The sequence below is a fragment of the Platalea leucorodia genome, assembly GCF_965183815.1.
Source record: "Platalea leucorodia genome assembly, chromosome: 2".
Lineage (NCBI taxonomy): Eukaryota > Metazoa > Chordata > Aves > Pelecaniformes > Threskiornithidae > Platalea > Platalea leucorodia.
In genome coordinates, this window is record NC_138824.1 from 30,735,296 (window position 1) to 30,749,133 (window position 13,838).

Sequence of the window (13,838 nt, forward strand, 5' to 3'; positions counted from 1 at the left end):
ATCAACAGAGAAAAATCCCACAAAAGCATAAGGCAACTGAATAACTCTTGTTAAGTACACTATACCTGTACACAGTAACCTGAGGCATTGCTGCAGGATTACCAAAGTCCCATCTCTAAGTCAGAACATGGCTTTGGAAAAGTCAGCACCAGACTAATGAAAAAAATTAAACTGCAGATTGGTGAACTTTTCTGTCCAATTCTAACATTTTTATCCATTTCACCTTTATGCTTAGAAACAGCTTACTGACTCAAGACTTTAAAACAGTGTACCACATGACACCAACTGTTTCCTTAGTGTAACCCTATCTATGATAAATGATGAAAGCTTTCAAAAAAATGTATCCTTCAAAACCAGCATAGAATTTGTCCATTTTCAGGTAAGTTGGATCACTCAGTCTGAAGAATGAAGTTCATTATTTGTCATTCCTTATGTGCTAGGAAGTATAGAAAACAAGAGCAAATAAAACCTTCCTTGCAAGAAGGATAAAATCACAAAACTAGAGAACTTTTCAGGTTCTGTTTTTTTTAGGTCAGCTTAATTCCCAGAAAATTTGACAGAGGACTACTAGATCAGCTGTGACTATTTAGAAATTTGATTTTCTCTACCATTAGAGATTTAGATGCTCTTGTTAGAGAACTACCATGCTCTAAGCGCTTCTGGGTTTTTTCTCCCCTTAAATTCACATTACACATATAGGAGCCTAACTTGAGCTTTGACTTCTGAAAGCCATAGCCAAAGTCAGTGGTCCAGAATTAAATATGAAACCTGTAGCAAATATTTAACAAATTAAAGCATCCCTAGTCCTCTAATTCTCTAAATCCAAAGGCATCTTATGTTTAAGACAAAGCGAAACCAAAGAATCCCACTTCATCAATTTTTTTTACATTAGCAGTTTAGCAAATCATCACTGGATTCATATTTAGAGGGATATAACCTAGCAGCAGAAATCTAAAAAATATTATTCCATCAAGAAGTATCCTTTATCTTTTATGCATTTAATTATCATACTCCAATCTCTTAATTTAGCAAACCAAAAGCAAACAACTGCCATCTACAGGAAACCAAGAAATTAATAAAACTATAAACAAGCACCCAAAGAACAACAAATAGTGTACTGTTATCAAAGTAGTGCAAGGAAGAAATAAAGTACAGCTTAAGAATACAGAAACACTAAAAAGTCCAGTAAGATCAAGACATCAGTATATTCTTATCTGATGGCTTTGTACGTCATGACTATTTAAGCACAGTGACTATATGGAGAACATTTTTAGATTATTTTAGTAGTATTACAGAACACTGAGAATCTATGCATCTACAACGACATGACAAAGCCGTGTTTAGTCTCCCCCTCCATAACTTCTAGCTTCTTTCTCTAAAAACAGCAACCTGGCACTGCTCTCTGGAAGTCTTGCAAGGTTGGCACCTGCTTTATAGCAGAAGTTTATCTAAAGAAAAGCAAGTCCACCAGAAATGTAAATATTAATCTAAGAATCCAACGCCTCAGTTAGTACAAACATACACTTTGCACTAAACAGCATTAAAGGCAGATGTCAATAGCACTACCAAAGATAACTTCCACTACAGTATTAAGTTTAGGTTGGCAGCACCTGATTACTCAAGTTGGACTTCAATACGGACACTGGACTAAACGCATGTAGTTTTATGAAAAATAGCAATTTTTGTCATAATCAATACTAAGAACTTCTGTGTTACGCTTCAAACAGGATACCTGCAAGACATGAGATCTCAGAACAGTGCTCAGGTATGGATTTAAACTTTTCATCTTAGGGGAAGGCACCAATTGAATCGCTACAAACACTTCCTGCATTGCTCTCCTGGGCAAATCTGTAACTGATACACATAAGAGATAATCTGTATGCTTAATGGATCGCTGAATAGACAAGTCAAATTAATGAAAAGAACTTCTTCTGGAATAATAAGCTTCAGTAAAAACAAGACTAGTATCCTCGTAAAACTTTTGTGTATAGCTCCCACTCAAGCTGTAAGTCTTCCTTGATAAAGCCCGTACATCAGCATAACAGATGCTGGAAATAAGTGCAGCATTATTTCCTTTGATAGAACTTGCAATATTCGATAAGCTACTTACCCAGATCCCCATATACTTGTGAGGTGTGATACTGTGGAATGTACTGCGTTGCCATGTCACCAGCTCCGGTCACGGGTGAGTATATATGACGTGGTGGAGGGGGTATCATGGCTGGAAGAGGAAGGAAGCCAGGCAGTGGGGGATGTGGAGGCCTGTGTATCACTGCATGACCACCAGGATGAAATTCTGGAGCCTGGGGAACCACCATAACCCTTCGAACACCGTTATCCTCAATAACCTGTACAGAGAAAGAGACCATGCACCAAAAGCAAAATGACAGTCTGAAAAGTACGTTTCTATAGATACTTAAACAAAACTAGGAACAGTAGAACCTTTAAATTTGAGAAAAGGAGAACAGACCACAAGAAAAAAAAATACAAGACAATTAAAGGGCTATCTACATTAAGCATATGAACTGCAATAATGCCATTAAGTTTGCAATGTGATAGGTAAAAATACTGTTAAAAAAATTTGACTGCAACAACATCTTATAAACAACCAGGTATATTTATGACATGAGCCTAGCTTTTCCCCAGGGTCCTGTTTCCACCTTCATTCACGTTGCTTGCACTGCTCCTAGGATTTGCTCGACAGTATAACAATGAGATTGTTCCATAGAAGTGATTTGGTGGGTGGAGGGACCCTCACTCCACAAAAACGGTGAGAGAAAAGGCACAACAGTGTCTGATCTTTGCTCGGTGCTCAACTCAGTCCGCCAGCACTAACCCAGGAGGCACTTGGCATACTGTACCTGTTGGCGTACAGCAGCCATCGTCTGCATCAACCTGTTAAAGCAAAAAAACTAGCAGGATGGCAGTCAGCCCTCTCAAGACTCCTTCACAACTCAAGGTATTTTTTAAAAAGAATTCTCCCCGCCGTTAAAATGTCTTGCACCCTGGAGGAAGCCACACGCTACTCAGAAAACGGAGGTCTTTGTGGCAGCCTCTGCCAGACTCTGGTGTGCTAAGAGGCTTGTTGTGCAAAAATGGCAAATAGGAGATGTGACAGGACAGCCTTCTGCTGAAGGACACGAGTGCAGCCCTTAGCAATGTTGCTAGAGGTTCAAAGAAACAAAAGCAGCATATGCAATCCCACGATGAGAGTAAGTGTGGTCACATAAGATGCAGGGAGCTGAAGTGTGCTGTTCGTGGTACACGTAGCATGTCTGGGGTCTGCAGAAGGTAGGGGTCTGGTGGAGAGCAGGCACAAAGGCACACAGTACTGAAGCAGAAAATGCTGTTCACTAAACGAGGGTTGGTCATCAACCGGACCAGAAACAGGGTCCCCCCCTTGGAGCACATCACAGACAGGGAAGACTGCCATCATGATCCTCTCTAGATGTTTGTATCACTAGCAGTAAATTCACAAAAATACATGACTGTCGGTAATATCTAGAGATGATCTTGACATAATTTGACTTGTATGTATTGTGGTGTCAATAATTTAGTGTCTGGGATGCCAATGAATAAATTGTTCTCCACTTCCTAGTAAAATGCTGGAAAATAAAGCCACAGCAGGGACTTCAATGTACGTTTTCAGATGAAACATTTATCCAGAAAAGGGGAAGAAGAACAAAGGAATCTGGAATGTCATGACTACATTCAAAAGCAGTGTACAAGGCAACCCTATGACATAAGTTTTCACTGGCATTCGAAATGAGGTGGGGACACGTACACCAATGAGGAACCTGGTGCAACAGGAGCAGATCAATAGATCAAAGCACTTAGTGCCAAGCTGCTTTCAACTCCACTGTTTAAGCTTAAGGGTATTAGACTTGGCTAGATTTAGTCCCATGCCCTGCTGTGAACACTTCCACCAAGTCCATGGCAGAAAGCTGCTTGAAGAATCAATCATTGGTTTTACCATGTCTTCACCAGGGGTTGGTGTGCATCTGGTACATCTGGAACAGAGCTTCTGCTGTTGTTTTCTCTGACAGCAATCTAATTTATACACCCCAAAATCATCCTGCTAGCTGAACCAATGCAAGGTAAGTGAGGTTGGTCTAGGAAATTGTTTCAAAACTTCACTACTGTACTGAGACAGTTATGTAGACACAGCTGTATGCTTCTAGTGTAACAGTAGAATGAAGCCCTCTATGCATATGCAATAACATTCGGAAGACATAAAAGTATGTACACAACGGAGCTGTTCCCACCTTACTTACACAGAGAGCTGGAAATTAATATAAATGGCCTAAGTGAGCACAGCTTTAAAATACATACATACTGTTGACTTTAAAAAATGGGCCGACTATTTTCAGTATACATAAATTGTCCCTTATTAGGAAAGAGTAATTTCACTAAAGACAACATTCTTCATATCAGTGCAACCACTGCTGTGTGCTATTTAAGGCAGGATATTTTAACAGCAGTAAATGCGACTGGAACTTCTGCTGTCCAATGAAATTCTCTAAACACTGAAACATAGTTTTAATTATTTAAGTCCTCTTTGCTTACACAAACAAAATTGCAATTTATCATGAATTTATGAGCAGATTCAGATTACGTAGGAAGCAGCTTCCATAAGAAAAACAGGCTACTTAGTTTATAATTTATGTGTTTTCTTGGGTCTGCTAATAGCCTAAGTAACTCAGAAATAGATACCTAATTCATAGCAGCAGGGACCTTAAGTTTAACAGTGTTAAAATGGAGAGTTTGACAAGTCTGTAACTGTGCCTCTAAATCAAACATCAACTCAACATTAGGCCTCTACCAGGCAACTACACAGATAAAAATCCTCCAAATAGCAGTAAGAGTATCATGTCAAGTATATGATTTTAAATTTTAAAAAGTAAACAAGCTATCTATTATCCTAATTGTGCTAGCAAAACACTTAGTTCTGGCATAGGCCTGTTTGGTTGAGTGAACCAAGCAAACATCACTGGAAAACTCTAACTAAAGACAGTGAATATAGACAGCTTAGAGAGGATGAATAAAGGCGTGCTTTCTTTCAGAGTTTTACAACTACAGTTCCAAAAGAAGAGGAAGGGGAAAAGTAAATCAACTTATGAATTGCTTTTTATTTATGTGATATAAGAAAAATAAATATGCTTTATTCTGTAGTTATCCCCAACTTCTAACAGAGGACAGTATACTGTATCACTGCCAAACATGAACTGAAGGCAGCAGAGACATAATAGAACTAAATGAAAATGGATAGACAAAAGATGGTTATGCTGAAGTTGTTTTTCCAGGCTGATGGCTTTAGACATTTAGCTGGTTTCCAGTTTCTCTCAAAATACATCTGCAGCTGCTGACATTTAAAAATATACGATGCCTGAAGAAACCATTAAGTTACTTTGCTGGGACTGCAGTAAGCTTGGGATAACTCTTAGCTCAATAGTGTTAGACTTTCGTGTTTGCAAGACTACTATCAAATCTTCTGGTTTCTAACAGGAACTTCCATCATAAACCACAATGGCTGGTATGTTTTGCCAGCAGTAAATACTTCAGAAGCCTTATGAACTACAGGTTTTCCTGGACTATGATACTTCCACTCAGATGAAAAACAGCAGACATGAGCTCATTCCACCTGTACTCTGAGCTGGAGAGATATAACGCCCCTTCAGTTCAAAAGTCAGAAAGCTGTGTTAGCGCACCACCTGCCTGCACTAACAAGCTCCAATGAAAGGCTAATGAGCATGCCCCAGCAAGGCCCGGTCCTTCAGCCTGTCTGCTGCAAGCTGTCCTCAAAAGAAGGATAAATTCCTTTTACAAATATTATCCAGATTAGCACAGGTTACACAACTTTTTAAACATTAAGTACTTCATCAACTGAAATTAAGTACTCAAGAAATACGGTAAAATTTAGAGTTTTACATACCTCAAATATTCTTTCAGTTCTTTAAAAATTAATTCTAATAGGAATCAAGACTTTTTACTATGACCTAAAGATAAATGGATTTTCATGATTATTTTTAATTTGTTTTTCTTCTGTCTGTTTGGAAACTCAACTATGAAGGATGCAAGAATCAACTATCAGCCAGCTTTCAACATATGAAAGGTAAAACCATGGAGCATTAGCCTGCCTAACCTAACAGCCTTTTTCTTTTGCTAGATGACTATTTTTTATGCAGTTCAGATAATTTGTGTAACATCCGCTGGTCACTGTGGGTTTTTTTTGTTGCATTTTACGTGCTGTAGTCTCTTCTCTGTGTACACCATGAGGTGCACGCTGAGTCAGAGGTAGACTGGTCACACTAACAGAACGTCGTGAGAAAGACATACGTTACAGAGAGTGGTATTCATCTGCTCTAACTTCCAGGTCTGACCTACTAACCCCCAGGCTTGTTCTACAGTTGAGAGAAAGAAAGAGACACGCATCTAGAAGGCCACACATCTCATTATAATACTGGTGTCAAAAATAGCCAAGAGGAATCATGCTTTTAATCTACTTTAAAGGATGTCCAGGTTATCTAGCTCACATTTAATTTTCAGGCATCTAAATTAGGAATCGCACAGCACAGAAAATCAGAGCTCCATTTTAAGATAAGTTGTGGAAACACTTATTCCCAATGGACAGCTGACATATTTTGCATGTTGTTTGCTACACTTTTTCTAACTGATCTGTGTTACTCCTTATCTGCAAGGAACTTTGCAGACATGAACTATGTACGTATATAAAATTATATTGGTGCCAAAAGAAAACGTCCACTAACCCAGAATTCAGTACAGGCCCTACATAATGAACTATCTGGGTCATGATTTTATTTTATGTTCAGAGGCCATTGAGTACATTAAGATCCTGAACTCAACAAGGAACTGTGCTTGTTATCGTTATGTAAGTAGTTAATGTATAACTAGACAGGCACATATATAGTATCAGAAGTCTCCCATCACAGAGATACTACGGGACATCTCCCCTTACTTACTTGCTCAACCACAGTGACTCTGAAACTTGACACATTAATTTACTGAATTAGCTATTTTGGTTCTACTCCTATAATTTTTATAAAAAGAAATAAAATAAGAATCAAATGAAGGGACATACCTGTGGGGCATATCCAGGAGGCACATAAATAGTAGGCACTGAACCATTTGGGGACATCATTGGAACCTGAGCAGGACCTAAATGGGTTACAGAAATATTCAGTACAGCACCAATTAATAATTTGAGAAAGTTCAAAGAATAACATACCGAACTGCAAAGTTTCTGTGAAGTATATACAAGATAACATGGATAAACAAAAGCAATGAGCTGTACAGATAAAATTATAGCAAAGGGCACTCTCAGAAACCCAAGAAACAGTTAGGAAAAAAATAAACTACATTTAAAAAAATTCACCAGCAGATATTTCTCCCTTCTCTGTCAGTAAGGTCACAAAAGAGCTTATGTCAAAACTTCTTAAGAGGTGACAAGTCAAAAGAAGTGTCCCAAGATGAAATGACAATAGAAGAGACTTTAAAACAGAAACAAACCCCCCCATATTTCAAACAGATTGCTGAAATTAGATAGTATTCAGTTATGAGTTGTAAAGAAAATTACTTACAAAATTGCTGCTCTGTTACTATGGTCTTATCACCTAAAGTGGTCTCAGTACCAGAGGAGTGGGAGGTGGCAAACGGGACACTAACTTAAGGCCCCAGGGGAAAGCCAGTGTAGTACAAGCCAGTAAGTCTACTCCTACTAACGGGAAAAGTTGTGATACCATGATGATCCTTGTACCATGCAAACCAGGAAGAACAGAGTTTGCAGACGCTTAGATAAATATGACACAATGGGGATGTGTTAAGGCAGCATTTGTAGATAAAATACTGCCTAAAAAATTTGGTAACTTCAAAGAGCATAGGGACGCTGCGACATACTTGGATTTTCAAAAAGCTTTTAACAATCTTTCTCAAAGACTCTTAAAGAAATAATGCTACATTTGGTTAAAACAGGAAAAGGGCTTCTCATGAATAACTAACGAGCCTGAGAACAGGAAATAAGAGAAGTAAATGATCAGCTTTCAAAGTGCCTGGAGTGACCAAAGGAGTCCCAGAGACATGTAAAGATCAATCTGTTCAATGCATTAACAAAATTTCTGGAAGAGGAAATGAACAGCGAGGTGACAAATCTTAGCTGCAAAGGATCACGCAGTACTCAATGACCAGATGATTAAAAAGCAGAAGAAATAGTGCTGCTAAGTACAGAGTAATGCACCTGGACAAAACCAACAGAAGTATTTATTTATGGTGATAAGCCATAAGTTAGCTGCAAATAAGCAACTATGGAGTTACTACATATATTTCCAAGGAAATACCAGCCGAGCGCTGTTCAGTGGTGTTTGCAGGAAGAAAGAGAACATTAAAAATCATTACTAACAGAACAGAGAACAAGCAGAAAACGTTATTACTCTACACTATAAATCCACACTGTACCTCAGCACCGTGCGTGCTATGCGCGGTGCTTGTCTCCACCTTTCACAAAGAACACACAGAACTAGATAAGGACAAAAAAAGAGGAGATGTTTACAGTGGCTTTCCACCTGTTTATCAGGAAAGATTAAAGAGACCAGGATTCTTCCACCTGAAGATGGTTAAATTGTAAAAGGACTGGCAGGAGAGAAATAGGAAAAAGACCTATTAAAAAAAAAGCACCCACAAACTGCCTAAAAATGGGAAGACAGATCATTTACAGTTTCTCACATGCAAGAGCCAGAGATATTAAACCAAATCACCAGGTAAAACGTTTAAAACAGATAAAGGAATTTCTCGTGAGATGTACAACTAAATGGTCTAACTCCTTGCTTTAAGAACATTGTGGAAACTAAAGGTTTGGTTCAGAAGTAGTTAAGCAAATTGAGAGAAGTAGTCCATTAAGAGCTGTAAAAAATACAAGTATTACTTTTGGTTTAGGAAGCTAGAAACAAGAAAGTTATTTCTGTGTGCCTGCCCTATCCTTATGCTCCCCCCCTTTAGTATTTGATACTGGCCTATATGAGCGCAAGCACATTGGCATAGGCTTCAAGAGGGACTGCCGACAGACGTCCTTACATCCTTGTGTTTAATATACACACAGCAACAATTGCTGAAGTTTAATAATTAAAGAAAAATTGAAGCACAATATAACCTGACCAGGTTTTGCAGCAAGCGCATAAGGTTGGGATTCAGACACTCCAGGCTGCATTCTCCAAATTTTCAATTCAGTGGAGTGAAGCTACAAAAAGCATCAATCCAACGCTTAATCAAGTTTCAATAATACTTCTGAAAGGACAGTCATAGTTCTACATTAATGTTTTATAAACTCAGTTAAGATCTGTAAATGGAAAGTACTAAGTAAATGCAAAGTACAGTATATAAGACTAGCATACCTCATTCTGATAAGTATGAACTTGACAGAAAAATAAAGATAACTATGTCGAAATGCCAAGAGCAGGGAAAAAGGAACAAAAAGCATTCTTTTAAAAAGTAGCATGTAATCCAACTTGATTACACATACTACAGGGACTTCTTTAGAATAAGATAGAGAAGTTCTGAAATGTATTATCGAAAAAGAATCACAGCTTTATTCTCGATGAAGTGTTAACCCACAACTGGGGGAGGGAAGGGAAAAGACTTTTTAAGAACAAGGTCTTAATTGAAAGATTAACTAAACTATCTGAACTGTGTAACAGCAAAGAATATAAGGGTTACAGTAAGCTATAAATTGAGAACTGAACCTCCTTCGGGTCTTTTTGCTCAGCTGAAACTTCAAAAATGTGTCAGTGAAAGTTTCTCCTGAGTATGAGGTGCTAAAAAGAAACGAAAGTGAAGTAAAAAGCAGAGAAAGAGAAGCTGAAAAAGTGCTTTAGAGTATTAGCTTACAATAAATTCAAAAAGGTCAACAGTAATGGAAGCATATTTATTGTAAGTTGTCATTAAATCAAATAACCATTTATATTCTTACATAGGAAGGTGGATTTTACACAGCTTGTATCTTGTATTGCTTACTTGTAGTTTTTCCATAATGAATACAAAACACTGACACTTTTATTACACTCACAATTTTAAACCATGTAAGTTTCAGGTAAATTGATAATTAAGACCATAGTTACTTGAACTTTTTACCGCAAACTCAACATCCTCGGGGGACAAAGGATCTCTAACATGAACAGCCCTTTTCTTTGTGAACAGGCGGGTGTCTCTGTGTTTGACTTTTTGTTTTGTTTTGCTTTAAATGTCTAAAGAATATTGTTTAACAATCTTTTTAAAGCTTACTTATTTAGTGCTTTAATCTCTCTAACAATCAAAAAAAGGCAGTTATCTCAAATCCAGTACAAAGGTTGATCCACAAAGCCATTTTCCGTATACCCATAATCTAGCGGTCACAAAAACAAAGACATAAAGGCAACATATGAACCTGAAAAATTATGGCAGTATTAGAATAGAGTCAAATTAGTAGTTTGAAAACTTGCACCCCACCTTTAGCACTTTAAAGTTCCAGAATTAATGAAAATATAGATTTTAATATTCAAGATGTAAGGGTGAACTCTTATTTACTTCTAGGTTTCCAAGTGGTTGTGGAACGAAGTTAGATTGCAGAGCAACATTCAAGAAAATGGAAAGCATGAAAGAAAAGTTGGCAGACTTTATATATTTTAATGACCGTAGGGTCTTTCCAGTGAAATGACTGATTTCTTGACAAAGTATATTACTACCTGCAAAAAATAAAAAAAAAAAGCTTTCCTGTATCTAAAGATAAAATGCTAATATGCTATAAAACCAGATTTTTTCCTTCCTTTTAAAAAACAGCTTATGTGAAGATCTTGGCTCTACTTCAGTGAAATACGCTGCAAGAGGAGTTTTCATGCTTTTAGGCATTGGCTAGACCAGCGCATGACAAAGCCGGTGTGTTTTGTCTCACCATGAGGTGAGACTGATTATAAAGTACCAGCAAACGAGAGCATCAGGAATTCGTGTTAAGCAAACATCTAATTCTCTGTATTGCACATAAATGGAATTGACTTCATTCACTATATTATGAATGTTGATGACTTGATGGCTGTAAAAGAAGGTCTCGAATCTTCTATACACTTTCAGGTACACAAGTTCTCTTATATAAGAAGTGGAAAAGAAGTATTGTGGGAGACAAACACATAGCCGTGTTTTATACTTTATTCTTGAAAAATGACTCATCAAACACAGTAAAGATTTGTTTAACTCAACGGAACCCAAGAGGCAGATGTTTCACCACGCCTTCCGTTTATTATTGTCCTGAAATTTGCTGTTTCACTATTATGAAAGGGAAAACTTGTAAAGTCTCTATGTAAGCATTTTGTTCTAAGTTAAAAAAAAAAAAAAAAAATCAAGGTGCCTATCAAAGATCACATAAAACTTGGAATATGTGCCCTGAAACAGGAAATACATAAAAAAATATCCCGACAACGGGAGGAATATCTCCCCCCGCAGCAACAGCGGGCGAAGTTCTCCAACATGTCTATTTGAGCTGACTGTAAAAACCTCATCATGCTCATTACAGCTACCATAAACGTGTAGCAAAACGAAGAGCACTGCATAATTGCCAAGGATCGTGACAAACGGATCTAAACATAGTCACTCCTGAAAATGTGAGGATACCGCCACCGCTTGCCTAACAGATAGACGATTCCTTTTTATTTTCACCATTAAGCATCGCTCCATTTTGAGTCGCTCATGAAAGCGCCCGGCAAAGGCGAGCACCGTGGATTTCCAGCGCAAGAGCGGCACCGGCTCGCGGCCGGGCGGGCGAATGCTCTTCCGGGGCAGCAGCCGCCCATCGCCCTGCTCTTACCAAGCCCGGGCTCGTCATGGCCTCCCATCCCTTCGCGGTTTCGGGGCCACCGCAGCCCCCCCGGCCCGGCCGGCCCCCCACCCCCCCACCCCCGGGAGCCCCCGCATCCCCCAGAGCGGGATTTAGCAGCGCTCGGGTTCCCCGCATCTTTTTTTTCCAGCCACCGCAGCATTCCCCCATCCGCCACTGCCGCGCCAGCGCCGGGGCTGCCTGCGGCGCCGCGCCCTGCCTCTGCCTTTCAAAGCACCGGCGGGCGAGGCGGGCAGCCGGGACACCTTACCGCTCATTTCGGCTTGGGCAGCGGCCGGGCCGGGGCCGGGGCCGGGCGGGCGGCTGCTCCCCGGCGCGCCGCGGCAGGCGGGGCGGGGCGGGGCGGCTCGCTCAGGTGCGCGGCTGCCCGCCCCGTCCCGCCCCGCCCGGCTCCGCCCCGCGGCCCGCTCCGCGCCGCTCCGCGCCGCCCTGCTCGGGCCGCGGCGGGGGGCCGGGCCAGCTGCCCCTCGGCACAAGCGGCGGCGCGGCCCTGGGCTTCAAGGAGCGGCTTCTCGGGGGGCATCGTCCCCGCCGAGGAAGGCTGCCCTGGCCATGGCCCAGGGCTGCTGCTCTGGTTTGTACGGTAGGCTACCGACTGTCGTCGGCCGCTGCGACCCAAGTTCTTTTTGAAAGCTTTTACGTTAATGAGCATGATTAACTTATGAAGGATTACTTCAGGCCAACCCTGCCGTAGGATTTACCTTCGGCTGAACTGCTAATCAGTTTACACCTAAGAAAGGAGGTGCGCAAACAGATCTGGTTGCAAACACGCACTTTCTGGCACCGCGTTCAGAAAGCTGCAATGGCTTTGATACTAATCTGTGTGGATACTGCGGCTCATGAACGCTGCTATACTTAGCATTAGTCTAATGTGAACGGCGATGAATCACTGTTATCCCCAGGAGGAAATAGCATTCAGGATTTACTGCAGCACATTAGGTTAACTATGGCTCTATAACCGAACACCCACACTTTGACATCACACAGGGCGATGATATGCATCACTGACGCAAGCACCGACAGGATCAAACACAAAGGCCACAGCAGTTGAAACAATGGAGCGCACAGCTGACGTAGCAGCACACCCCTCCAACACTGACGGGCTGCAGTAAATCAATAGTCCCAGATGCCACAAATAGTTGCACCGCTCTGCCTTTCACATAATGGCTAAGACTTCAAAGTTTTATTTTGGGCTCCCAGCAGCTACAATTAATTACAAAAAAACCAGTAACAACAATCCCCACCAGTTGCTCTATGTTTGTAAGCTATGCCTGGAAAATACTTCCAAATTACTACTTCAGGTTAACAGGCACTAAAAAATTGTGAAAAAGAATCATCAGCTTTACATTTACTAGGTGCAATGTAACCAAAGCCAGTAATAACAAAAAAGAGAAGTAAACGCAGAACTTGCTGTTAGGCCTGAGCTGGGGAAGAGGCACAAGGAACTGCCAACACTGCAAGGACACAGGCGGTCAGAAGACTTCAGTTCGCAATGCTGTCAATTTAACGTATTCCTTATGCTCTAAATTAATCCTGACAAAACAATCCCTTCCCCCATCCATCTGTCCACTTTTGCCATCAAGGCTGGGGAACGGCAGCTGACAAAGCAGCAACATCAATTTAAATATATTAATTGGCTACACAAAAAAAAAAAAAAAAAAAAAAATCTATCAGTAGACTGCAGGCTGGCAAATGCAAGGAAAAACTGAAGGTAAAACATTCACAGAGTTCCTTTCAAAAGCAGGGGGGAAAAAGCATCAGTTTCATCCACAGAGACCTGGGAATAATGGATAAAAGAGCAGAAAGCTATGAAGCCTAACTACAGTATTTCTGAAGATTACATCCTAATGAGATCCTGATCTTTCCCATGAAACCATACATACATATTCAGAAAAAAAAAAAAAAAAAAAGGACGTGAAATTCCTTCTCATAGGCAAACTGCAGAGATGACAGGTTCCTATAGCACTTT

General features: G+C 40.3%; 1 protein-coding gene across 10 annotated transcripts in view; it reads right to left on the reverse strand.

Annotated features, from left to right (window-relative positions):
* The window catches only part of FNDC3A (fibronectin type III domain containing 3A), a 124,220-nt gene that overhangs the window by 49,551 nt on the left and 60,831 nt on the right, over positions 1-13,838 (reverse strand). For all 10 annotated transcript variants that reach the window (XM_082304062.1, XM_082304058.1, XM_082304055.1 and 7 more), the window contains 2 exons: positions 7,100-7,176; positions 2,111-2,348 (listed from right to left, as the gene is read on the reverse strand). In XM_082304062.1, coding sequence (XP_082160188.1) covers positions 2,111-2,348; positions 7,100-7,159 — 298 coding nt within the window. In that variant the 5' untranslated portion in view covers positions 7,160-7,176. The remainder of the gene's footprint in view (positions 1-2,110; positions 2,349-7,099; positions 7,177-13,838) is intronic.